Here is a 26,823-nt window from a genome sequence, read left to right on the forward strand (position 1 = left end):
CTCATGACCATAAGTTAATTTACAAGTGGTCTGACCAGCCTACATACTTACAGTTGTACAGTCACTCCCTATACACATTGTAAAGGTTATACATCACATACAAGTACACAATAAAGGTGTCTTACAATCTTATTTAGTCACGTGATGAGGTTTGAAAACATTACTCATTTAAAAATGTTAAATAGTTTTTCATTGTGTCTCTTTGTTTAGTTATAATGGGTTACTTCCATTATCTTATACTAACTTGAATGCAACTGAATGTTACTAGGAGGGATTCAAAATGGCAGTTGCAAAATGGCAGTGATGAGTCAAGTAAAGACAATAAAAATAGGATTTAAAAACAAAAATACAAAATACAAAATCAAGGTATTAAAGGGACATTTCACTTATAATATAACTCATTTCATTTTTTCATTTCAAACCTTTATTTGAACTCGAAAGGCAACTGAGGTTTCACGTCGAGTGTACATACAGAAATGAGCAACCAAAAAAAGCATATAAAATCACAACAAAGAGACAACAAGATGAGGCAAAAAGCAAGGATAACAAATCAATTAAAACACGTAGCTACAGCGGTCAGGTGGCGTAGCGGAGATTGCGTTCGTCACCAACCCCAGAGACGCTGGATTCGCCTGTTCGAATCCAGCTCACAGCTCCGGGGTTGTCACCAGCTTGGCTGGCCGTTCACACTAATACAATTGGCAGTATTAGAGGGTGGGAGAAGCTGGCGGGGTGGGTCCGGGTCGTTGTAAACAGCGACTCCTACAGTTCGGTCGGGGCGCCTGCTAAGCGCGGATAGGATCTAAGTGGGATAGTGTGATCCTTCCACACGCTACGCCCTCTCAGTGAGAGTCCGCGCTGCCAGGTGAAAAGAAGCGGTTGATTGGCTAGACGTGTGTCGGAGGAAGCACATGATAGCCTCCACTCTCCCAGACCGACTGTGGGGGGTAAGTGCGCAGCGACCAGGAAGGGGATTGGGAATTGGCATAACGACTAACATTGGGATGGGAGAAAATCGGAGGAAAAAGGAGGGGGAAAAAGATCAATAAAAAAATAAAAATAAAATAAATAAATAAAAATAAAAAACACGTAGCTACAACTTGATTGACAAAGGTTGGAGACGAATATAACTTGTCAAGTGTCTTACATTTATGTAAGTGCATCTACAAGTAATCTAATAACCACTGCTGTCCACTGTCAACGCCACCATTCTTCACAGGTGTCAGACTCCTCATTCATTAAGGACCATCATTTTGAGGACCATGTATAAATATCACATTTCTGAAATATAAAAAAGTTACTGCTGTGAAGATTTCAATAAAACAGACACTTCGGAGTCAAAGGTACATGTTCATTTAGGCATTTAATGTATTACCTTTGAAAAATAAAACCAGATATGGTCAGTTTATTGTAGGCTTTGTATGTGCCTTGCATGGAATGTTTAGGGAGTGGTCATCCATGGTTACATGCTGCCTTGCTAGAAGAAAGATTCTAAACATTCTGCCAAAAGTTGCACCGCAATAAATAGTTTGTTTACTGATCTAAAAAAAATAACTACCTTTTACACAGAAACATATATTACACAGAATCATATTGCTGTATAGTTTGTTTATATTTCAGATGTATGATAATTAGACATGGTCCTTGTGGAAGTGAATGAGGATACTGACACCTGGGAGGGAGGAATGGTGGTTGTTGACAGCTGATGATAGGGACAGCAGTGGTCGCTAGCTTACTATTTCCTTCCTCCCTAAATGTTAAAATTATGAAGCTATTGTGACAGTACGAGCAAAAGCAAAACAGTCTGCCATTTCATAAACGTATGTCTTCTGAAGTCCTGCCTCGCATTTGTTTAGAAAAGGTTTGTTCACATGTTTCACTTTCTCCACTGCTGGGTATCTCCTCAAATTCAACCATTACAGACACCTGTGGGATTCACATCCAACAACAGATGTGGTCTGAAATGGGATCGAGATTCTGCTCCTCTGCTCCAATTACATGTAGATGCGCTCACAGCTCATGGAGAAAATAGACCGTACACTGAAACTATTGCTGAAGATTGCGAGCCGATTAACATGGGAGCCGATTAACATGGGCGCCAAACGGAAACTGGCTGCTCTTCCCAGAGCTTCGGGGCTCTTTGGCATCCTGTGTGTCCCCGGCATAACTGCTGGTTTTTGACAAGTTCTACTAAAGTAAAATATCCCTTTAAGATATCATTTGTATGGCCTCCCGCAACCCTAATCATCAACAAATACATTTGAATTATATTCATAGGATGTATCTCACACCTAGGAAGCTGTTTGCTATGGGACTGGTGACCGACTCTCTGTGTACTTTGTGCTCTCTGAGGGCCACTGGCACTTATATGCACATGTTTTGGGATTGTTCACCAGTAGCAATTTTTTGGAAATCAATAACAACTAAACGAAACTATTTTATTTGTATTTTATTTAGTTTGTTTTTTTATTTTGTTTTTGTTTGTTATTACAAATGTGTGTGTTTATGGTTGAAAATGTTCGAGATAAATAAAGATAAAATCAAATCAAATCAAACTTTCAAACATATGTAACCTAACAATCCCACTTAAGGCAGCAACACTACTTCTAAACGATATATCATTACTACCAGCATCCATACAACCAGGGCTGGACTGGGACCAAAAATCGGCCCTGGCATTTTTGGCCCAGACCGGCCCACCATAATCGGTCAAACACCACCCATCAGTACACCATCCTTGCGGCCCCCTTAAATATGCGTACCTACTGTACTATTCCCCCAAACCACTACAAAGCTGGGTAGTAAGTGCCATGGACAAGTGGACCAGTGTACTCACTCACTCTTGGCTGAATCTTGTTTTGGGTGGTGATGTAAAAACATCTGCATCATAGCAGGCTCAGGATGGGCAAAGTAGTCTATAGCCTGTTCATCCCTGTCTCTCTCCCCCACAACCTGGCTTGACTAGACATAAGGAGAGAGAGATGATTACAATTAACTGGTACATGCAGGTCCAGAATTGTTGGAATTCCCTGACAAATATGTGCAAAAAGCTGTACAATTTAAACAATACCATACTGGTAATGAACAAATAGTTGTTTATTCAATGAAAGCATGGAGCTGTTCCATCTTATTTCATTTGATACTAACTACTCAGTTCATACAGATTTCAAGTATTCAAATATCAATGATGAATATTGCATAAGGTTTACACAGTTAATAGATCACCTTCTTGTTTTATATTCATGTTCAGAGAGGAGTAATAGTTAGATCTTTGTATGTGATTTATATGGCAATTAAATCAATGGTGTGCTTGTTTGTTTGGGGAGTTTGACCTACAGTTAATGTGCCTACCACGTGAAGGTGCATGATCAATGGACAGCACAAAAACAATTTGTGTAGGTGGAGACTAGAGCTACCACAGATAGTAATAAGTTATAAGAGTAAATAATCCATACCATATATATCCTAATAGTTACTTTATTACCATACTTGGCTGAAAAAATTAGCAGTTGAGTAGGCTATACAGTATGTGCTGTGTTTTTATGTCTTCCATCGAGGACCACCTTGGAAATAAGTGTTTTAATGAATGCGTTTTGGTGATATTCTCAGGAATACAAATTGGTCAAGATAATTTGTTTTTATGATGTGTTTTTTATTTCCAAATACAAATCTAATCAAATCAAAAAAGCAGTTTTTGCAGTTGAGCTACAGGTGTTGTATATTATACAGCCTTTTCATGCATCTTTATCAAGGGAACCCTTATCCTAATGATTTTTTTAATAATATTATGATGATACGATATGGACCTAGTAGTTGGGTCATCTGTGGCACTTCGTTTCTCAATGGATTTGTCATCTAGGAGGGTTAATAAACAAATTTAGCCGGGGTGTATTTTTTAAAAAGGCGGAAAAAATTTGTGAAAGACCAAAATCCAAAATGGCTGCCGTGGAAATTAACTTTTTAATGGTTTGACCTACAATGGTGCACAATACATGGTACCAGCCCCTTCTCAGTCATCTACCAGCCCCCTCTTAGTCATGTACCACAGCCCCATCTCAGTCATGTACCAGCCCTCTCTCAGTCATGTACAGGTACCAGCCCCCCTCTCAGTCATGTACCAGCCCCCTCAGTCATGTACCACAGCCCCCTCTCAGTCATGTACCACAGCCCCCTCTCAGTCATGTACCACAGCCCCCTCTCAGTCATGTACCACAGCCCCTTCTCAGTCATGTACCACAGCCCTCTCTCAGTCATGTACCACAGCCCCATCTCAGTCATGTACCACAGCCCCATCTCAGTCATGTACTACAGCCCCCTCTCAGTCATGTACCAGCCCCCTCTCAGTCATGTACCATAGCCCCCTATCAGTCATGTACCACAGCCCCCGCTCAGTCATGTACCAGCCCCCCCTCTCAGTCATGTACCAGCCCCCTCTCAGTTATGTACCAGCCCCCCCTCTCAGTTATGTACCAGCCCCCTCTCAGTTATGTACCAGCCCCCCTCTCAGTCATGTACCACAGCCCCATCTCAGTCATGTACCAGCCCCCCTCTCAGTCATGTACCACACGACTGGCGGGGGGGGGGGGTGCTTAGTAAGAGATGTGATTGGGCCAGCCCAGTGTCAGCCAGTACCAATACATGGTACCAGCCCCCTCTCAGTCGTGTACCAGCCAGCCCCCTCTCAGTCATGTACCAGCCAGCCCCCTCTCACTCATGTACCAGCCTCGTCTCAGTCATGTATACCAGCCCCCTCTCAGTCCTGTGTACCAGCCCCCTCTCAGTCATGTACCAGCCCCCTCTCAGTCATATACCAGCCCACTCTCAGTCATGTACCAGCCCCCTCTCAGTCATGTACCACAGCCCCCTCTCAGTCATGTACGACAGCCCCCTCTCAGTCATGTACCACAGCCCCATCTCAGTCATGTACCAGCCCCCCTATCAGTCATGTACCTGCACGACTGGTGGGGGGGTGCTTAGTAAGAGATGTGATTGGGCCAGCCCAGTGTCAGTCAGTACCAATGGGCCGCTGTCCCAGCCTAGTAATGGGCCGGTCGTTCACCAAACTTAAAAAATAAAATAAAATAAATAAATTTATTAAAAATATATATATATTCTTTTTTTTAATCAAATCATAACGGCCCAAAGATGCGTCGGCCCATCGGGCAAATGCCCGGTATGCCATATGGCCAGTCCAGGCCTGCATACAACAAAAGAGAATCATTCTGGCGGGCGTTACTGCAGTCAAGAAGCTGATAGCCATGAGGTGGAAGGAACCTGAGAAACTCACAATGATTAATTGGGGGGGAGAAAATGTCTAATGTCTTTGGTGGTGTTGTTGTTGTTTTTATTTTTACTCTGTATTTTGTATTTATTATTATTTTTGTTAATGTTATTGTAATTAATATTATTGAAGTATTGTCCTGTGATGTCTTATGTATTATTGTATTATTGTATTGTGTTTTGTTTGTTTTGAAAAAAGGAAAATAATAAAAGATTTGATAAAAAAAAACTATTATTTTAATGGATTGATAGGGTTGTAAGGTTGCTATGGGTTGTTGTTATAGATCCTATCTTTCAAGGACCATTTCTATTCTATTCCATAGAGAAATCACTAAAACATACAAAACATACAAAATGAAGTCTGGAAGGTAGTAAAAGAAAGGCTTGAGGTTTTTCTCCCACGATGGTCGTGATATTTTCTGGGGCAGTTATTCACACAACAATACTTCCCAACCACATTTTAATTAAAAGATCTGCCTGTCAACAAGTCACACACACAGACTTGAGTGATCCTTCAAAGTTGGCACCTTGCCCCAGCCTGATTGGTCACTCTGTGGTTGTCCACCTCTCGCTCTCCACAGGTCCCAGTCTACTGTTCATCATCTATGCCGAGGCCATAGCCAACATGCCCGCTTCCACCTTCTTCGCTATCATCTTCTTCCTCATGATCATCATGTTGGGACTGGACAGTACGGTCAGTTCAACCATTACTACCCCTCACTTTATGGACACCAACTCCCATTAACCAATGGGTGCAGTTACATGCACATTGCTATTCTGTTATCATTCAGGATAGTCCGTCTATGAGTTATCATACAGGATAGTCCGTCTATGAGTTATCATACAGGACAGTCCGTCTATGAGTTATCATACAGGACAGTCCGTCTATGTCTATGAATTATCACTCAGGATAGTCCGTCTATGAGTTGGTATATGTAAACACCATGTCCTGTTTACAGTAGCTGGGATAAACTCATATAAAGTAACCTGATATTAGCAGGGATACTGAGACTTATTCTATTTAGGACTTTACTTTTTTTCTTAGTGAGTATCAAGAATATTAATGTCAGCCTAGGCCTTATGTAATGCATGCATTACTGAGGTGTGGGCAACACATCTCTATTAAAGTCCTGTGCTTTGAATTGTCCACATACTGTAAACCTGCATTTTCTTCCACAAACCACTGCCCCCTGTTGCTTTCTCCCGTGGCTAGCATTGCCCAATCTCCCTCCCTTGTTTGCTCACGTCTTCAACACGATGGCTCCATAGCTATCTACATATTTATCTTAGCTCTAAAGCAGGGCTTCATAAAGGTGTCTGGTCTAATCTGATCTCAGTGCTCCATTTAGGAGTCCTGTCAACAGGCCCACAATGACAGGGCTCCTGGCCATATCAGCATTGTGTTGTGATCTTGTCTTCATAAGTGTGTGGTAGCCGGCCAGCTGGAGAGACTGCAGGGCTCTTATCGTACCGTGATAATCAGTGGGAATCTGTGCAGGTGTTGCTACGCTCCTGTTTTATATGGCTGAGGATATTGCAGCAAATCCTTTTGCCGTACATGGATTTGTTTTGGACGACGTTGTGACATTCCACCTTGTTGCAGTAACAGGCACATTATTAAAGGCCTTGTGGTCGAGGCAGGGGACCTCGGACCATGTGAACGGTTGAGGCTGTGACCACATTAGTGGGTCAGGAGCTCAATGGAGCACATCCGATCACCGTTCTTTACGGAACACGTTCCGCACACATGCAAAATCGTCTAGTTGTAAGTGTAAAAGAGCATGTGTCGTAAAAGCACAACATAGCCGGGTTCAATTTCCAGTAACTTGTTTATTTTTTATTTTAGAGAGATCCAACCAATTCCAATATAATCTGGGACCTTCCCTCCTCAGTTAACAACCCTTGCATTGCCACTACAATCACGTGTGGCATAATGTATGTACGATTTACCGTACTTTCAATAGCTCGCTCATTTTGTGAAGATTAGCGTTGTGTCTATCTTGTAAATACCTGCAAGTTTCAGAGTTTCTAGAATATAAAGAAAATCCATCAAAGGGGGACGACACCAATTTTAAGAATGGCTTTATGTTATTCCTGTGTCCCAGGATACACAATGTCTGAATCTGCATCAAAGCTAGAAATCAAAGAGAAACTTTTAGGATGTCGCCTGGATATAAAATCTGGTGTTGCTCAACAGACAATGAATGGAGCGCTGACTTTGTGAATCCATAAAATGTTGAGTTGAGTTCTCACACTGGTCTGAACTAGAATGGAAACGTCAAGAGCACTCTGGAACCCCAGAGGGGACTGCCAGTCATCAAGCTGTTTAAACGAACACGAAAACCATGTAGACCATGAAATGGCGTTGAATCTACAAGCATCTGGATCTCTGTCAGAGGGATGTTAGACCGTTCTTTGGAAATCAGTGCTATTGTTTGATCTTTTGCATATGTGAAAGGACATGCTGTCTCTGTTAAGTGTTGAGGTCTGGTTACTGACGCTGCCCACTGTATGGCATATGGTTTATATAGATCTTCTGTGGACATCAAAAGAAAAAGGGTGTTTCCTCAACTGAGTGTTCAATTCTTCACCCGGTCCAGTAAGAAGAGACGGTCTTTCTTAAAAAGATACGCACCCACCCCTGCCACCAGCTTTTCTATAAGAAACAACAACTATATAATGGTTTATTGCCATAATGTAGCTATGCATTAAAAACAAAATAGAAATTTTTAATATCAATCAAAATAAAATAAAAAGTAAACAAAGCAAACATTTAAAAATCAATGCTCGGGAACATGGCCAGGGATAATGGAAAATATGTGTGCTGAAACTTTGCTGCTAAAACTAATTTAGATCAATATGGTCCTTGAAGCACTAAGTCACAAGAGGCAACCTTCCGTGCTTTACACCAGATGGCATAGAATCTACTAGCATTTGGAAGTCTATCTGAGAGATGTTACTCCATTCTTTGATTATGAATGATATTGTTTGATCTTTTTCTGGGTTGAGATCTGCTTCCTGACACTGAATATGGTTTACATAGATCTCCTGCGAACATCAAAAGAAAGGGATCATATTCCAATGTGGGGGTGTTTCCACAACCAAGTGTTCTCCACCCAGCCATGCTGCCATCCCGTGCCAACCGATGCAGTCTTTCATAAAGGATGGGGCTAATCACACACACCTGCCAGTCCCACAGCTAAACAAATCCTACATTTTGTGTCACTTCAAAAATAAACTGTAATAACACCCAGTTTGAAGAAGTAATGAAAAAGTAAATGTCACGTAGTCGTACTTGAAGTTAGAAACAAACAAGTTATTTGAAATTCAAACTGTCCATATTACACTTTTACAATGGTCCTTAAATGGATTGTTGTCTCGCTCAGGCAAAGTCAAGGGGGTCAGGTTCCTGTCTGTACAAGCTAACTGAAGACAACTGAAATCTGTTCCGCAGTGCACACAAAGTAGGTTTCAGTTAGCTTCAGTCAGCTTGTACAGACAGAAGCTTGACCCCATTTTTGCATAGATCAAGTATGAGGAATAGTATGGATTGTGGTGAGAAAGGACTCTAATCAAATCAAATCAAATGTATTTGTATAGCCCGAGATCACATGGAGAAACATTACAATAGATCCAGAACAACGGGCGGCTACGTGGTGCAGTGGGCAAGGCGCTCACCATGAATACTGGAGACGCTGGGTTCGCCTGTTCGAGCCCAGCGCTCCACATTGCTTTCAGTTTAGCTGGTCGTCTGTACTAATACACATTGGCAGTATTAGGGGGTGGGAAACTGATGGGTGGGGATCGGGCGTTGTGGACAGCGACTCCTACAGGTCGGTTGGTGCGCCTGCGCAGTAGAATCAGGAAGCGATGGGGGCGGCGCCCCTCCAAAGCGCAGACCCCTGACGCTGAAAGATCGCGCCGTGCAGGTGAAAAGATGCGACTGCTGTTACCTTGAGTATCGGAGGGGACTCGTGCTATGTATGACTTAGACTTAGTCCACATTGCAGCCGGCTTGTGGGAGGCAAGAAACAGCATTCGAGACAGGGGAGGGTTGAATTGGATGATACGAAATTGGGATGGGAGAAAAATAGAAAATGGGAGAAAAAGTGGATAAAAATAGATCCACAACAAAAACACCATAAAATCCATATATGCAACACTCCCAGACGTTCCCCAATGAAGATGAGGAACGACTCACTAAAACCTAGCAATAGGGGAAAAAATAATCACAAATGGCGTGGAGGAGAGAAACCTCAGATGGGCTGTTCAAAGAGGACCCCCCCCCCCCAACAGGATGTGTTGATAATATAGTGTTGCTATGGATGATAGATGGATGGAGAATAGAACAGGCGAATAATTGTTATGTATAAAAATGTAATGAAACACATATACATACATACAGTACAGTACATGATCAACAATATCTTTGGTAACTAGCTAAATAAGTAGCAAGGATTCCAAAAATCTGAACTTTTCTCTTTAAGCACTCAGTTTCAAGAGGCAATATGGACTGGCATCCAGTGTTTCATACCAGAGGTTTTCAAATGTTTTCTTATAACAAGGAACACCTAATAAAAACACACTATGAGACCCCTCCTTGATTAGATTTTGTATAAGGAAGCATACTAGGACCGTTACTGTTTCTAATTTATGCAAATGACAGTCAGCTTGTGACTGCAACTTGTTCCTGTTCGTGAACGACTCAGCCCTGCTGGTCTCTGGCAAGAACAAGTTACAGATTGAAAAAACCCTCAGCTTGGAACTCGGCAGAATCTGCACCTGGCTCGCTGATAACAAACTATCATTACACCTGGGGAAAACAGAGTCCATTCTCTTCGGTTCAAATAACAAACTCAGCAAAACCGACGGCTTCTCAGTTAAAGTGGGTGACAATATTGTCACAAGGAAAGATGAAATTACATACCTGGTTGGGTTCCATCCTAGAGGCAAATCTTTCCTGTGACAAAATGGCATCCAATGTAATCAAAAAAGTCAACCAACGAACTAGATTCTTGTACCGGATCTCCTCTCTGGTAAACAAGAATACCCTGAAGACTCTGGAAGGAGCACTCATTCAAGGGTACTACGACTATGCTTGCACTTCATGGTACCAAAGCACCTCAAAGGCGCTAAAAAATAAATGACAAACATCACAAAACAAACTGGTCAGACTACTGCTTGACCTTACTCCTAGAACCCACCTCACCCCTGCCCACTTTGATAACCTAGGATGGCTAAAGGTGCTCCCATAGTCGAGCGGAATGTACTCGGACTGGACTCCACGGAGGTCTGCTGGACTCTTTGAGCGTTCATAGTCGAGCGGACCTCTGCGGACCAATTTCCTACATGTCTCGCGCCAGTTTGCACAATTTTCCCCACGCTGTTCAACTTCTGTCATGTCGTCGTCATCCGATGTCAAAATAAAGAGTATGTTATCTCCGTTTCCAATATTTCGATAATAAAACACACTTCATTTAGAAAAGCCATTCAAACATATCAAGCCCTACTCTCTCTTGGCACGGAGCGAGTGGTCAGAGTAAAATGCAGATCGGCGTCACATTAAATGCAGTTCGATGTCAACCAAAACCCCGAGCAGCATTTTGTGTGACACCAAGTGGGCGCCGGGGACGTCCGCGCGTCAGAAAATAGGAGCTTCACACTTGGACTCTGCTTTGGGTCTGCTTTGAGTACCCTTTGGGTCAGCTTTGAGCTCGCGGGAGTCTGCTCCGTGTACGGTGCGCTCGACTATGTGAAGGGCTTTAGAGTAGACGACAGAGTACAGCAACTTGCAATGGGCCTGGTCTACAAGATACACTACACCACCCAGGTACCCATGTATGGATGCCTGAATTTCCCCAAGGGGATCAATAAAGGAATATCTTATCTTATCTTATCTTACATGTCAAAATACTTCCCAAAGGTCAGTGAATACCACGACCACAACACCAGAGGGAGCTCCACAAATCATGTCAAACCCAGATTCGGCTCAAACAAAGGACTAAACTCGTTTTGAAATTATGCCACAACAATGTGGAACACCCTACCCACAGCTGTAAAGGAATGCAAATCACTACCCACTTTCAAAACCACTCTCAAAGAGCACCTACGGGAGACTGCAATTAGAAACTGGCCCCTGTAAATGTCCAAACCCAACCCCCTCCAATGTACAGTCCTCGACTCCTCCCCCACCCCGCCCCACCTCCTCCAATGTACAGTTTCTTCCCCCTCAAATGTATATACTCTCTTTTCAGACTCTTTTTGTACTCTGGTATGTCATAAATGTCTAAATATAACAGTACTGTCTACCTGTATGTCATGTATGTCATATATGTTATGATGAATTGAAAATGGGGGACCCTGATGTAAACAAGACAAAAGTCTTTCTCTGGTCTGCATCCCCTTAACAATTGTGTGTATTGAGCTGTACTGTATTGTACCCATTCTTCAATCTGTTAATAACATTTTCAATCAATCAATCAAGTATAGATGTTTGCTGCAAGATATTATTTAGTAAAACTCTCTAAGGCAGGGGGATATTTCTTTGTCTATCCCCTCTTACTGTCTCTTCTTCCATCCCTCTATGTCTACCTGTCTTCCTCTCTGCAGTTTGCAGGTTTGGAGGGGGTGATCACAGCCATGTTAGATGAGTTCCCTCATCTCCTGGCGAAGAGAAGAGAGTGGTTTGTCTTGGGCCTGGTGTGTGTCTGCTACCTGGGGGCTCTCTCCACACTCACATATGTAAGTTACACTGCATTTACGACACAAGATGAAGTCATATTACATGCAGACTGCAGAGTTGAGTTTGTGTGGGCCATTGAGGTTTGATATCAGTGTATGTGTTTCACTTGTTATTTACACAGCTACAGTACACTCACTGGCCTACTCATCGCCATACACTTAATTTGCATACTTGCATGTATGAAATTATTTGTTTGTAATATGAAATGTAATCATGTATAAATGTTATAAACTCCTCCTCCTCCTCCTCCTCCTCCTCCTCCTCCTCCTCCTCCTCCTGTCTTACACCACCATCTCCTGTTTCTTCTTCTCTCAGGGAGGTGCATTTGTAGTGAAGTTGTTTGAGGAGTACGCAACAGGACCAGCGGTCATCACTGTGGTCCTGCTGGAAGTTATCGCTGTCTCCTGGTTCTATGGTACATACCTATGATGATGATGATGATGATGATGATGATGATGATGATGATGATGATGATGATGATGATGATGATAATGAAATTACGGAAGAATTATGATGAGAAACTAAATGAATGGATGAAATCCTGCACTGACAAATTTTTCATTTTAAAGACACGCTACAATGATACTGACTCATGATGACTGCATCTGTATTATTAGTCAAGGATATGATCACTGGGGCACACGGATAAGCCCGATTTCAAGCTTTGAAGTTCCAGTGTACTGACTAACGTTTCAATGCTACTGTCCTCTGTGATTGATGAAGATACCGCAGCATTGAAACGTTAGTCAGTTAATTGGAAATAAAAGCTCCAGTGATCATTAGAGGCACCTGACTACCTGTTTTAAAAGAAGCTGATGTGCTGTTGAATCTTGTTACAGGTTATGATTAATTTGATGTTACAGCAGAGATTAAGGGATTTACAGTGAGATAAGGAGTATTCTTTTAACCTGGCTTTTACTATATTCAGCCAAGGGGCAGAGGGTCTCCTGTCAACGTACTCGAGGAAGCCATGAGAGTGTTGTTTTTAACTGATAAGGAACCCCAGATTGAATACTTTGGATTAGTTTGATAGATGTTGTTTAATTTTGTTTAATTTTCAAAGAGAAAATACCTTCTCCAAAGTGTAATGCTCAGAAGCCGTTTTTAGACCAAGGTGTCTTTTAACGCGATTATTTTAAAGTGACAAGTAAAAAGCCGCTGAGAGGCCTTGGGCAGGGAGATCTGTCTGACACGCGAGTCCAATGAATGAGCCTGAGTCCGTAGCTGCAATTCAAGGGTGTTTATTTCAGCCTTCGGTTACATGCTCTTGCAGATGTTATATGGATTTCGATGGTAACTGGGTAACGTAATGCGGTCAACAGAAATATAGGCACCCTGCCTCACCCTCTCTCTGTAACAAACAAACACTGAGTGGTTCCCAGACACAGGTGATATTAATTACCCTTCTTCCCAGACCTCCAGACAGACACACCCACCACCACTGGTGACAAAGTGACATGCACCTCCCTGCTCCCACAAACCGGCCCCTAATTATTACTACATAATAATTACAGCAGAAAAACCCAATGTGTAACACGTGCAAACAAACCACAATCAAGATGAACGGTCCAATGTCTTTTTGTTCTTGAAGATGAGAAAAAAGTTCAATGTCAACGCCGTTGAATATGTCACGTGTCCCTAGGCCAGAGATCCTAGAACTTTCGGAGCCTAAACAGTGTGATCTATACTACCACACTGAATGTCATGTCCAAAGTCAAGTCACGTCAGGTCAGGTCTGGTCAGCCTCCTGAAGGAGATAAATCTTTGTGACAGGCCTGTCCATACAGCTTGTCCTGGTCTTGATCTTCACTTGTCGAACGAGTCCTCTCTTATCTCAAATAGCCTCAACAACTCTCCCCATGATCCAAGAGTTGCAGGGTGCAGAGTCGTCCATGATGCGTGCGATGTCTCCAGACATGAAGTTGTGCTCGATTCTGTTCCACTTCTGGCATTCCTGTCCTTTTCCAAATCCTTTTCCTCCTGTTCTATTATGCCAAGTTGTTTCTGGGTGTTAGACTTTATGAACTCTAATTCGAGTGTCTCTTCACTTGTCATCCTGTTCATTCTATCAATTCTTCTTTTTCTCGTTCCAATTCCTTCTTGATCTTTTCAAATTGTTGTTTCTTCCCCATGAGCTTTTGCTTCCGTTCATTCTTCATGTCTTCCATTGTCACTGTGTCAGGTTTCATTCTCTTTAGATGTTGTTTTTCTCTCATTGGAATGCTGATGCTGTTCTGCAGATCCTTTTGAACTCTGACGGACACTTCCCTCAGGTCCTCCTCTCTTCTTATCTCACCGAGGACATTATCGTTGTTGTCTGACTCCTTTTGTAGTTCCGACTTGATCATGTCCAGCCTTTCCTTTTCCTCAACCATAGCTTTACTCTCTTTCTTCATGTCCTCTAAGACGGATAGCATCGTCTCCCTTTGAAGATAAAGCTCCATTTTGACGTGTTCCACTCCAGCTTGTTCCAGGGTCAGGGTGCTTTGACCTTTACTTAGGTCTTGTTTCTCCTTTTCAAACTGTTCCTTAATTTTTTCTAATTGTTTCTCCTTCATCTTGTTTTCTTCCATATTAGCTTTGATCTCTTTCCGTTGCTTTCGAATGTGATTGGAATAAGGCTCCATAAGGCTCTTCACTTTATTTGCCTCTTCCATTCCCTGTTCATACATCTTTTGTCTCTCCGTCTTAGGCTTCACAATGTCAGGCATGCACACATCCCGTTCTTTAGAGGTAAACCAATGGTGTATTCACCATCCACAAGCTTAACAGTGTTTTCAACCATTTCCATGAACTGTCGATCCTCTCTTGATGGACCCAGCTGTTTGTCATGGCTGCACTGAGGGAAGTCAATTTGAAACTGCTGCTCCCACAGTTCATCCAATTTCACGACTGAGATATGGTTAGCAGTAACACTAGGTTGTTCACAGTCTGCCCCTCCAGACAATGACCCATTAACAGTCCATCCCAACCTGGTCTGAACAGCATACGGCCCTCCATCCTCACTTGGAATTACCTTTACTGGCTCCAGAGCTCTAGGTACGTTCAAGCCAATCAAAAGCTCAATGTCTCCATCAATTTCAGGTAGATGTACCCCACGCAAGTATGGCCATCTGCACAAATCTTGCTGCCGTGGTATATTGCTCCTGCTGACAGGCATTTTCTTCTGTGTGAAGACGTCTGGCAAGTGATAGTAGAGGCCACTGTCCAAGCCCGCTATCTCCAAGTCTGACACAATGCAACATCCCACAACCTTTTCCTGGCACATAGTATGTAGGAGAATTTCAGTTGCTCTTCCTGAGATATTCAGTCTATCCATCAGGTTTGTTGTGCAGAATGATCCTGAGCTTCCTTGGTCCAAAAAAGCATAGGTTTCCACAATGGTATGGCCCTTTTTAGACTTGACCTTGACTGGCACTATGGGGAGTTTGCAGTCCTGCTCACCGGCCCCAGTGAGACCACTAGTTTGCACCGCTATCAGAGCACTGCCCACTGCCGTGTCAGTATCAGCTGCCACTGTCCTTTTTCTCTCTGCCTCCTTGTCCTTCGGGTAAATGTGAAGCATGCTAGGATGTCTGTATCCACATACTTTACATGACAGTCGCCTCCTGCAGTCCTTACTTATGTGCCCTCTGCACAAACAGCCAAAACAGATTCTGTGCTCTCTCAGGAAGGCAATCTTGTCCTCATGTGCCCTCTTTTCTAGTAGCGGGCACAACTCCAGTACATGTTCACCCTCACAACACAGGCAGGTCTTTTCATCCAGTGAGCCTCCTCCCTTTTGCATATAGTCCTTTCCCTCCACAGAAGTGACTGTAGTTGCAAAACTACTTCCTCTGTTGTATTGACGCTGTTGGCTGTTTTTGCTGCAGTCATTGCTTCACACTGTGGTTGGAATATCCTGTATATTACCAAATACAGGATCAGATATGATTTTCACCTGGCGCTCAATGAAATCCACAATGTCAGGAAAAGTAGCTCTATTATGACGCCTCTCTTGAATATCACAAGCCACCGTCCTCCATTTGTCTCTTAGCTTGTACGGTAACTTTTGTATTACTGTCAGCATGTTTGCAGGCATGTTGAGCTCAGACATGTACTATATGTAATCCATTGCGCTACAACATCCTCTCAAAAAGGGACCATACGTTTGGAGTGCTTTGACATCCTCTACCTTAACCGTTGGCCAAGAGAGAGCCTTGTCCAAATAAGCTGCAGCAATCTTTTGCTCATTTCCAAAATGTTCCTCCAACAAAGCTTTTGCCTTGTAATATCCTCTGTCTGCAGGCATTTGTTGACAGCTTTTAACTAGCTCTCGTGGCTGCTCCCTGGTGTACTGTGCCAAGAAGTGCAGACAGTCTCTTACATCACTTGTCCTTTCTTCAATGTTGTACTCAAAGGTTCTCATAAAAGCATGGTACTGAAGAGGATCTCCCTCAAACACTTGGATCTCTCTGTTTGGCAAAGATGAGACATTCTGCTGTTGCACCAGCATAGCTGTAATTTCGTTTTGTCTTGCCATTATGGACAACAAGTTATTACTTTCATCTGTGATTGGCACATGAGCATGTGTACCGGCCACAAACTGAGGTGTTGAGACACCAGTCATCATATTAGGAGCCATCCCAAGCAGCCTGGGTGGTCTCTGGTGGACTATTCGAGATCCAACATCCACAATATTTTCTCTTTCATTTGGCTTAGTGGAGTGAGAATTGGATGTGAGTATATGATCAACTTCTCCTCGGCCACAAGGCACAAATGAATCCACATCAATATTGAGAACAGCATGGGCTCCTCTCTCCATGCTGCTCAAATGGAAACAGCGTTTATCATCAGGTTTTTTAGATGTGTTCCCACTCACATTGCTTCTTGAGGTTCTAAATACATCCATCATAGCCTGTGAGGCTGCTATCTCCACTTCAAGTTCAAATTGCTCTTTCCTTTTCCTTATTTCCTCCTCCTGCTGATCCAGATCTTGTTTGTGCTTAAGCAACCGCTGACGCGTAAGGAGAGCAGCCATTTTGGCTTCTGCTTTGACACAGGAAGAAGTAGAGGAGCTTGAAATCATGGAGGACCTAGATTGTGAACCATGTCCTCTTTTTCCAATATTTGAGATGCTGTCACTTGGCAGAATTCCATCCTGCATTTTTCCATCCTGCATTTTTCCAGACAAGACATCCTGCTCCATGTCTGAGGACATTTTGTTAAGCTGTAGCTCATCCAACCCCAAGCCTGGAGGATCTTTAGACTCCTCGTCATGAGTCTCCATGTCCCTTGTTGCATGTTTTGTGGCCAGTCTGTCATTTTCAGAGAGCCATTGTTCCACATCCTCTATAAATCCTTTGTTATATTGGTTGACGCTTGTAAACCATGCATTTTGTTTATGCTGCTCCTCCTGAGATACCAAAGTCATGAGTGAATTATGCAGTGAAATTGTGTCGTCATGCAACTGTATCAAAATAGCCAGCTGAGTTTGCACCTGTAAAGCATTATCATCATTCACCATAAGCTCCTTCAAAGCAGTGATGACACCCTTTATTTTATTCACTTTTGCATGGCGGGCTGTCTGACGTTTATCAATTTCATTCACCAAGGCCTTTTCAGTGAATTTCCGTTGTCTTTTAACAATTGCATCATCAGCTCCAATGACATTTGAACCAGCATTTAATCCACAGACATCTGAACCAGCATTTAATTCACTGATATTTGAACCAGCATTTAATCCACGGGCATCTGAACCAGCATTTAATTCACCGACATTTGAACCAGCATTTAATTCACAGACATTTGATTTGCTCATGTTGACATCCAGCTTCGCTACTTTCCATTCATGAAAGCAATCAAATATTGACTGAGTAGTCGAGCAACAGAAATAAACGCGTCAATAATCCATTATCCACGTCCACCACTTGATGTGCGTAAACGAGCAATCCACTCATTCCGTAGACACAGTATGAATGAACTGACCTGTTGCGCTGCCGTGCGCTGCCGTACTGTCATTCATTCCGTTGTGTGTTTTCCTTTACTCGCGGTTTACATCCAAAGTGGCTGAGTGGTCCATCGTTCTATGCGCAAATCCAGCAAAGCGCTACATGGGATCCGTAGCCTTTCTGTTTACAATGTAACGCGACTATTTTAAAGTGACAAGTAAAAAGCCGCTGAGAGGGCTTGGGCAGGGAGATCTGTCCGACACGCGAGTCCAATGAATGAGCCTGAGTCCGTAGCTGCAATTCAAGGGTGTTTATTTCAGCCTTCGGTTACATGCTCTTGCAGATGTAATATGGATTTCGATGGTAACTGGGTAACGTAATGCGGTCAACAGAAATATAGGCACCCTGCCTCACCCTCTCTCTGTAACAAACAAACACTGAGTGGTTCCCAGACACAGGTGATATTAATTACCCTTCTTCCCACACCTCCAGACAGACACACCCACCACCACTGGTGACAAAGTGACATGCACCTCCCTGCTCCCACATGTCTGATTGTGTGTGTGTGTGTGTGTGTGTGTGTGTGTGTGTGTGTGTGTGTGTGTGTGTGTGTGTGTGTGTGTGTGTGTGTGTGTGTGTGTGTGTGTGTGTGTGTGTGTGTGTGTGTGTGTGTGTGTGTGTGTGTGTGTGTGTGTGTGTGTGTGTGTGTGTGTGTGTGTGTGTGTGTGTGTGTGTGTGTGTGTGTGTGTGTGTGTGTGCGTGCGTGTGTGTGTGTGTGTGCGTGTGTGTGTGTGTTCCAGGCACCAACCGTTTCTGTAATGATATCCAGCTGATGCTGGGTTTCTACCCGGGTTGCTTCTGGAGAGTCTGCTGGGTGGCCATCTGCCCCTGCTTCCTACTGGTGAGACAGACACACACACACACACACACACACACACACACACACACACACGCACGCACGCACGCACGCACGCACACACACACACACACACACACACACACACACACACACACACACAGCAGACTACAGAGAGTGGCACGAACGCACAATTAGAGGTGGGCTTCCCACTCTCCAGGACATTTACAACAAGCGGTGCATGGGTAAGGCTAAGAGAATAATCAAAGACTCCAGCCACCCAAACAACTGCCTCTTTGAACTGCTGCGGTCAGGCAAGCGATGCCGGAGTCTCATGGCAAGCACAGAGAGACTCAGAAGGAGCTTCTATCCCCAGGCCATCAGGATGCTCAATGAACAATGAACAATGAACAATAACAAACCATCAACACATCCACAGCACACACACACTTTAAATAAACAACACACTGTAGCACCCACTTTACCACTTTAGACACTAACACACTTTACACTTTATATTTATATTATTGGGAAATTGCACATCATTCTCATTCCTTATTCCTTATTGCACCTCATTGCACCACACCACCACAAGGTGGCACCACAAGCTAAGCTATACCTCACCATTTCTACATTGTACTGTACCTGCACTGTATATACTGTACATACTGTATATAGGTATACTGAAATTGTTTGTTGTTTACACTTGTTTACATACTTGACTTCTTGACTTTATATTTTATACTTATATTATACTTTTATACTATCTTGTTATTATCTAGCACACTCTCAGGAGCAAAACCGAAAGAAGCATTTCATGCAAAGTATTCTGTATTTCTGTATGACAACTAATAAAGAAACTAAACACACACACACACAGCTTTCATTGAGATATGAACTTTTGAGAAGCCTTCAGTCAGACTCAGGAGTTGTGGGTCTGAACTGCTTGGAGGACCTTAGATCAGAATTCTGATGTAGATGTTGATTTTTGCAACCGTTGGATAAAACACTATCCATAATGGAGAATGTTTGCTCATATCTTCAGTCACCGTTCTAACGTCTGTCCCTGTGCGCTGACTGTTTGTCTCTTCTGGTCTCCAGTTCATCATCATCAGCTTCCTGGCCTTCCCTCCAGAGGTGCGGTTGTTTAGCTACGACTACCCTCCCTGGACGACCGTCCTGGGCTACTGCATCGGCGTCTCTTCCTTCATCTGTGTACCCGCTTACATGGTGTTCCACATGCTCAGCACCAAGGGCACCTTCAAGCAGGTGAGTGTCACATCACCACCTCTTCCTTCTTTTTGTCTTCTTTTTCTTAATCCTCTCCGCTTCTCTCTCTTCTCCCCTTATCTCGTCCCCTCGCCTCGTCCCCCCGCCTCCTCCCCTCATCTCGTCCCCTCGCCTCGTCCCCTCACCTAAAGTGCTCATCAAAGCACCTTGTGGCAGCAGATGGAGCTCTCTGACTGGTTGCTCTGCTCCTGTATATTCTCCTCTCAGCCGTCTTAACATGAGGTCATGATGTACTGTTGGTGGACACTTTTATCCAAAACACCTTGTACTGTACCACAGATACATATGGTTTCAGTACGGTTGGCACCAGTGGGAATTGGACCCCTAACCCTAGCAGTGTCTGTGCCTTGCTCTACCTATTGAGCTGCACAGAACCACTCTGAGCCTTTTATCCTCTCCTCTCCTCTCCTCTCCTCTCCTCTCTTCTCCTCTCCTCTCCTCTCCTCTCCTCTCCTCTCCTCTCCTCTCCTCTCCTCTCCTCTCCTCTCCTCTCCATTACCTCATCCTGCATTCCCTTCAAAGTGGGCCCGACTCCTCCTCCTCCTTTCCCCCTCCCCCCCGCCCGGCTCCTGGTTTCCTCATGTCCTCCCGCGTGAATACCAAACCCAGCCGCATTTCTCGGAGACGCTCTCTGATTGGCCGACGCCTGTTTCTACACTGGTTAAGTTTAGGCACTCTTCGAAGTTGGTTAAGGTTAGAGTTTGTCTTAGAGCGTGACGGCAAGTTCTTTCAACGGTTAAGCTTAGGCACTCTTTCGAAGTTGGTTAAGGTTAGAGTTTGTCTTAGAGCATGGCAATAGAACGCCAGATAGTTTGCAGGCTGTTTGACGTGGAAATGGGCAAAGACACAGCTTGTCACGGATTGGGCAAACGCGTAAGTGGCCAATCAGAGAGCGTCAGTCAGTGCCAATCAGAGAGCGTCTCCGAGAAATGCGGCTGGGTTTGGCATACACGCTGTCCTCCCCTCCCATGAGCAGGTGACTCGGGGGAAAGATCAAAGGAGCAGAGAGGAGGTGCAGACCAGAGATTAGCAGAGAAAAGCTATCAGCTAGGAAGACTTCCAGACCTTCCCAGATCACACACACACACACATGTACACCTGGACAAGAGGAAGGGGAACTATGTGAGAATGCTATTCATCGACTACAGCTCGGCATTCAATACCATAGTCCCCTCCAAACTCATAGCTAAGCTCAGGGACCTGGGCTTGAACTATGACCTCTGCCAGTGGGTCTTGGACTTCCTGACGGGCAGACCCCAGGTGGTGAGAGCAGGCAACTGCACCTCCTCATCCATCACCCTCAACATAGGGGCCCCCCAGGGCTGTGTTCTGAGTCCCCTCCTCTACTCCCTGTACACACACGACTGTGTGGCTCAGCGGAGTAGCAACACAATCATCAAATTTGCCGACGACACAGTGGTGGTGGGCCTGATCTCTGCCAACGACGAGAGGGCCTACCTGGAAGAGGTCAAGGTCCTGGCGGGATGGTGCCAGGAAAACAGCCTCTCCCTGAACGTCAGCAAAACAAAGGAGATGATTGTGGACTTCAGGAGGTCGGGGGTCAAGGACTACAGCCCCCTCAGCATCGACGGGGCACCGGTTGAGAGAGTCAACAGCTTTAAGTACCTCGGAGCCTACATATCCGAGGACTTGACATGGACCACACACATTGACAGTGTTGTGAAGAAGGCACGACAACGCCTCTACTTCCTCAGGCGCCTAAGGAAGTTCCAAGTCAGTCAGAAGATCCTTAAGAACTTCTACTCATGTACAATAGAGAGCATCCTGACTGGCAACATCACCTCCTGGTTTGGGAATAGCACTGCACAAGACCGAAGCAGACTACAAAGAGTGACACGTTCAGCCGAACGCACAATTGGAGGGGGGCTTCCCACCCTCCAGAACATTTACAACAAGCGGTGCAAGGGGAAGGCTAAGAGAATTATTAAGGACTCGAGCCACCCGAACAACTGCCTCTTTGAACTGCTGTGGTCAGGCAAGCGATACCAGAGTCTCAAGGCGAGCACAGAAAGACTCAGAAGAAGCTTCTATCCCCAGGCCATCAGGCTGCTTAACGAACAATGAACACTACATGAGTGTGTGCAATGAGCACATAGCACACACATCCACACGCACACACTCACTTTAAACAAACACACTGTAGCACCCACTCCCCACACTTTATAGCACACACTCACTTTAAACAAACACACTGTAGCACCCACTCCCCACACTTTATATTTATTGATGAAGGATTGCACTACAACTCGTACACCTTACTGTAAATTGTACCTAAATTGTACCTCATCCCATTTCTGCATTTCTGCTTTGCACTATATAATATTGTACATTAGTACACTGCATAGTATTGTATATTATATGGTAACTCAGTTACGTCTATTCTGCATCGAACATTGTACATATGTCTATACTGAACACTGTGACCTCATTTTCTACTTCTAATTTACATGCTATACTATGTTATTTGATACTATCTTGTCTAGCACAGTCTCTGGAGCGTAACAGTAAGAAGCATTTTGTATGAAAGTATTCTGTACTTCTGTATGACAACTATTAAAGAAACTTGAAACTTGATGTAGCTCCATAAACCACACGTATACAATCATGTTCTCTCTTACACACTCAACACTTTAGACTGCAGCACACACCATGGCACCTGTAGAACGTCATGTTGCCAGATTTCAGAATAAAGGTCCTTAATAAGGACAACACAGAGAGAGACAGACATCAAAGAGGCTGGTACACAGACTGGTAAACATCACCTCTATGCCTCACGTCCTGTACTGTTTACCCTGCTTCCACTACACACAATGACACTGACACATGCTGTCAACAGACAGCAAGTTGGTGTGTGTGTGTGTGTGACATTTTATTTTACAAGCAACATGTATGGTACAGTATCTACTGACCAAAGACAAACATGGCAGAGCAAGGTCAAAATAATAGTCTCTTTGGTTTTGTGTGTATGTGTGTGTGTATACCATCTGTAATGTTTGTTCTCTCTTTCTTTCTGCCTTCTATCCATCAATATGTCTGACCTTGTCTCTTTCTGTCTCTCTCTCCCTCCCCATCTCCCTCTCTCTTTTAATATTTTTGTCCAGTTCAATACGTTTTAACATGCATTGTACATATTGCTAAAACCGAAATACAAAAAGAATATCACACATCAAATATTATTAAACATTTGTAAAACTAAAATACAAAGAAAAATACAAAAGAAATAAAAGGGTGTATTAAACAATGTGCACTTTTCATATTGAATTCTGATTGATAATAATATAATATCATTTAAAATATTTACGATATTATACATTATTGTCAATGTAATATTGCAATGTACCCCCCCCCCCCCCCCCCCCCCTCTCTCTCTCACAGCGCCTGTTGAAGGGCATCACTCCAGAGCCGAGCAGTGGAGGGTCCCATGATGTCATCATCACCAACGCAGTCTGAGGCTGGGAGGGGCTGTATCTCTGTCTGCAGCAGTTCACAATCTCACTCTCCTCTAAACAGCTGCACAACTACAGGACAATGGGGCTACCTTCCTCCACTGCTGCACACCTGCCTTCTCCATACACTATACACTATCCCATAGTATTGTTCTATTTTTTCTTTTTTTACACATGAATCAAAGATGGTAGTTCATACCAAACGGCACCAAGCTGTGGTTGGTGCCGTTTAGCACAGTTCAGGTCACTTAAGGTTTGCTTCTTTTTCAGCTGGTTCAGTTTGAAAGGAATCGACTGCTGTGTTTTGCAGGTCCGGTCGGACCCCCGCCTGGTCAGAACCACAGATCCCTGTTTGTCCACATTGTACAGTTGTTAGAAGTGGATGAAGTATTAAATGTCAGGTGTACGTTTGGATAAAATTACTTGTTGACCCTCTCCACACAATAAGGCATATGGCTCATTTCCATTCACATACAGTACAGTAGGCTTAAGGGCTCAGCTACATTAATCTGTTGTATCTACGTCAAAAGATGAACTTTTGGAACTGATGGATACGTCACTGTCCCCTAGCAAAGCTGTTGTTTCTGCAAACACACAAGTACTGTATCTAGGTATCTAATTTAAAAACAAACCATCACACAGTAATACCTTCCATCTGTTTTCTCTCTCCGTATTGCCATGGATCAATGTGGCTGGGCCCTAATACATTCATATTCCATACATAGAACATTCCTTTAATACAAGGACTTCAGTTACATATGGCTGACAGATTCAATCTCAAGCAAACATCTCACTGTTTTTATAATGTCCCCTCATGCCATGAGTTACAGTATGCATTCTGATATGTAGCACAATTCAGGTATATCTTTTTACATCTCTCTTAATGAAGCCAAATATATGATATATGATATATGTTGATATTTCACCAGGTGTTCCAGCAGGCTAGCTGTCACATTGTTCTGTGTTGACTGATGACATGTGTGTGTGTGTGTGTGTGTGTGTGTGTGTGTGTGTGTGTGTGTGTGTGTGTGTGTGTGTGTGTGTGTGTGTGTGTGTGTGTGTGTGTGTGTGCGTGTGTGCGTGTGTGTGTGTGTTTGGTTGATTGATGGTGTGTTAGAAGAACAAGGTGAATCGATGGGTTCCCTACACTGTGAAGCACTTCCGGAGTAGCTACAGTATGTTACATTGGTGTGTGTGTGTGTGTGTGTGTGTGTGTGTGTGTGTGTGTGTGTGTGTGTGTGTATGCGTGTGTGTGTGTATGTGTGTGTGTGTGTGTGTGTGTGTGTGTGTGTGTGTGTGTGTGTGTGTGTGTGTGTGTGTGTGTGTGTGTGTGTGTGTGTGTGTGTGTGTGTGCGTGTATGTGTGTGGTAGTGAGGTTGAATGGAAGGAGTACTGTAGGTCACGTACAGTAGGTAGAACCAACCAACCATGTGTCGTTTTCTACATCCTACTATAAAAATATGTTCGCAATAGGTGTGTATTTATTTTATGAGGTAGAATTGCTGTTAGACCGACATTACGGTACATACTTTTCTCAAATTGTTTATATCACATACCGTGACTTAATGCTGTTGGGATTTCAATTAGATGAATGGATTAAGTACTGCATACATATCTGTGATAGAAACCAAAATATTAATCACAGCTAATAACATTGACAGCATCATCTACTCAATATCATGGTTTCCTCATGGATGAAAATCAGCCTCTTTAATTGACTTTCTAGCAAGAATGTGTGTGTGTTTGTGTGAAGGAGCAGGAGTAAAAGTATGGCGAGTACTGTAAATGTACATGTGTATTTACTAGTCGGTCTGGTATCAGTGTAATCTTCTATTCTGTGAATACCCGTCGACTCCCTTCATGAATGAGTGTGTGTGTTTTAGTGCCTGTGTGCTCGAGTGTGTGTGTGTGTGTGTGTGTGTGTGTGTGTGTGTGTGTGTGTGTGTGTGTGTGTGTGTGTGTATGTGTGTGTGTGTGTGTGTGTGTGTGTGTGTGTGTGTGTATGCATGCTTGCGCGCACGTGTGTGTGTGCACATGTGACAAAAGCAGTAGAGGTGTGAAACTACTCTGTCTGTGTGTGTGTGTACGTGCATGCAGTCAGATGTGTGTATACCGTATACTTAAAACATGTGTGTGTGTGTGCGCGTGCATGCATGTATGTGTGTGTGCATGTGCGTGCGTGTCTGTGCTGTGACCTTCTGTTGTTGTGTAAACTGCCAAAATATCTTATGAAGGAAATAAAAATGTACCACCCCCCCCCCCCCCCCCATCTCTCTCTCTCTCTCTCTCTCTCTCTCTCTCTCTCTCTCTCTCTCTCTCTCTCTCTCTCTCTCTCTCTCTCTCTCTCTCTCTCTCTCTCTTTCTCTCTCTCGTACCTCTCAAGCCTGTGTAAGATTTATGTATGTCGGTAAAAAGATTGTATTGAGAAACAAACCTGTATAGAGTAAAGATATATAAATATATATGAATGAACAGATAAATAAAATAAAGATATACAGAAGAAAGCATGGCTCCTGGGCTGTTTGTGTGTTAGTTTAAACCTTCTAATACTGTATGTTACCCGCTTCCATCATTGGACCTACTGTAAGAAGGATGGAGAAATAATATAATTTTTACATAGGACACAGGAAACAACAAACATTTGTATTTCTTCAAAATGTACGATAAAGGGATATATTTTTTTAATACTCTTATCAACATGAACATGGACAGATATGTTTGCTTTATGCAAATGTATGTTTATTAAATTAAATAAATAACCAAAATGACAAATATTGTCATAGAGGTTATTTTCATTGTCTGGGCATATTGTTTAGAAGAAGCGAGCTGCCCTGTCGTCTGACAATGTAAACAAGCGTGTCTGTTTAAATAACTGGCTCAGTAACTAGAGAGAGGGGAGGCACACACAGCGGGAGAGTGAGATAGAGAGAGGGGAGGCACACACAGCGGGAGAGTGAGATAGAGAGAGGGGAGACACACACAGCGGGAGAGTGAGATAGAGATAGGGGAGACACACACAGCGGGAGAGTGAGATAGAGAGAGGGGAGACACACACAGCGGGAGAGTGAGATAGAGAGAGGGGAGGCACACACAGCGGGAGAGTGAGATAGAGAGGGGAGGCACACACAGCGGGAGAGTGAGATAGAGAGAGGGGAGACACACACAGCGGGAGAGTGAGATAGAGAGAGGGGAGACACACACAGCGGGAGAGTGAGATAAAGAGAGGGGAGACACAAATAGAGGGAGAGTGAGATAGAG

The 26,823-nt window shown here is 43.6% G+C and overlaps 1 protein-coding gene across 1 annotated transcript in view; it reads left to right on the forward strand.

The window, feature by feature from the left end:
- slc6a4a (solute carrier family 6 member 4a) overlaps positions 1-26,058 on the forward strand; it is a 70,081-nt gene extending 44,023 nt beyond the window's left edge. Inside the window, exons 9-14 of the mRNA XM_084316038.1 lie at positions 5,862-5,974; positions 11,890-12,021; positions 12,338-12,437; positions 18,753-18,853; positions 19,910-20,077; positions 23,495-26,058. Coding sequence (XP_084172164.1) covers positions 5,862-5,974; positions 11,890-12,021; positions 12,338-12,437; positions 18,753-18,853; positions 19,910-20,077; positions 23,495-23,569 — 689 coding nt within the window. The 3' untranslated portion in view covers positions 23,570-26,058. The remainder of the gene's footprint in view (positions 1-5,861; positions 5,975-11,889; positions 12,022-12,337; positions 12,438-18,752; positions 18,854-19,909; positions 20,078-23,494) is intronic.
- Positions 26,059-26,823: the final 765 nt, after the last annotated feature.

The sequence above is a fragment of the Notolepis coatsorum genome, assembly GCF_963971535.1.
Source record: "Notolepis coatsorum genome assembly, chromosome: 1".
Taxonomy (NCBI): Eukaryota; Metazoa; Chordata; class Actinopteri; order Aulopiformes; family Paralepididae; genus Notolepis; species Notolepis coatsorum.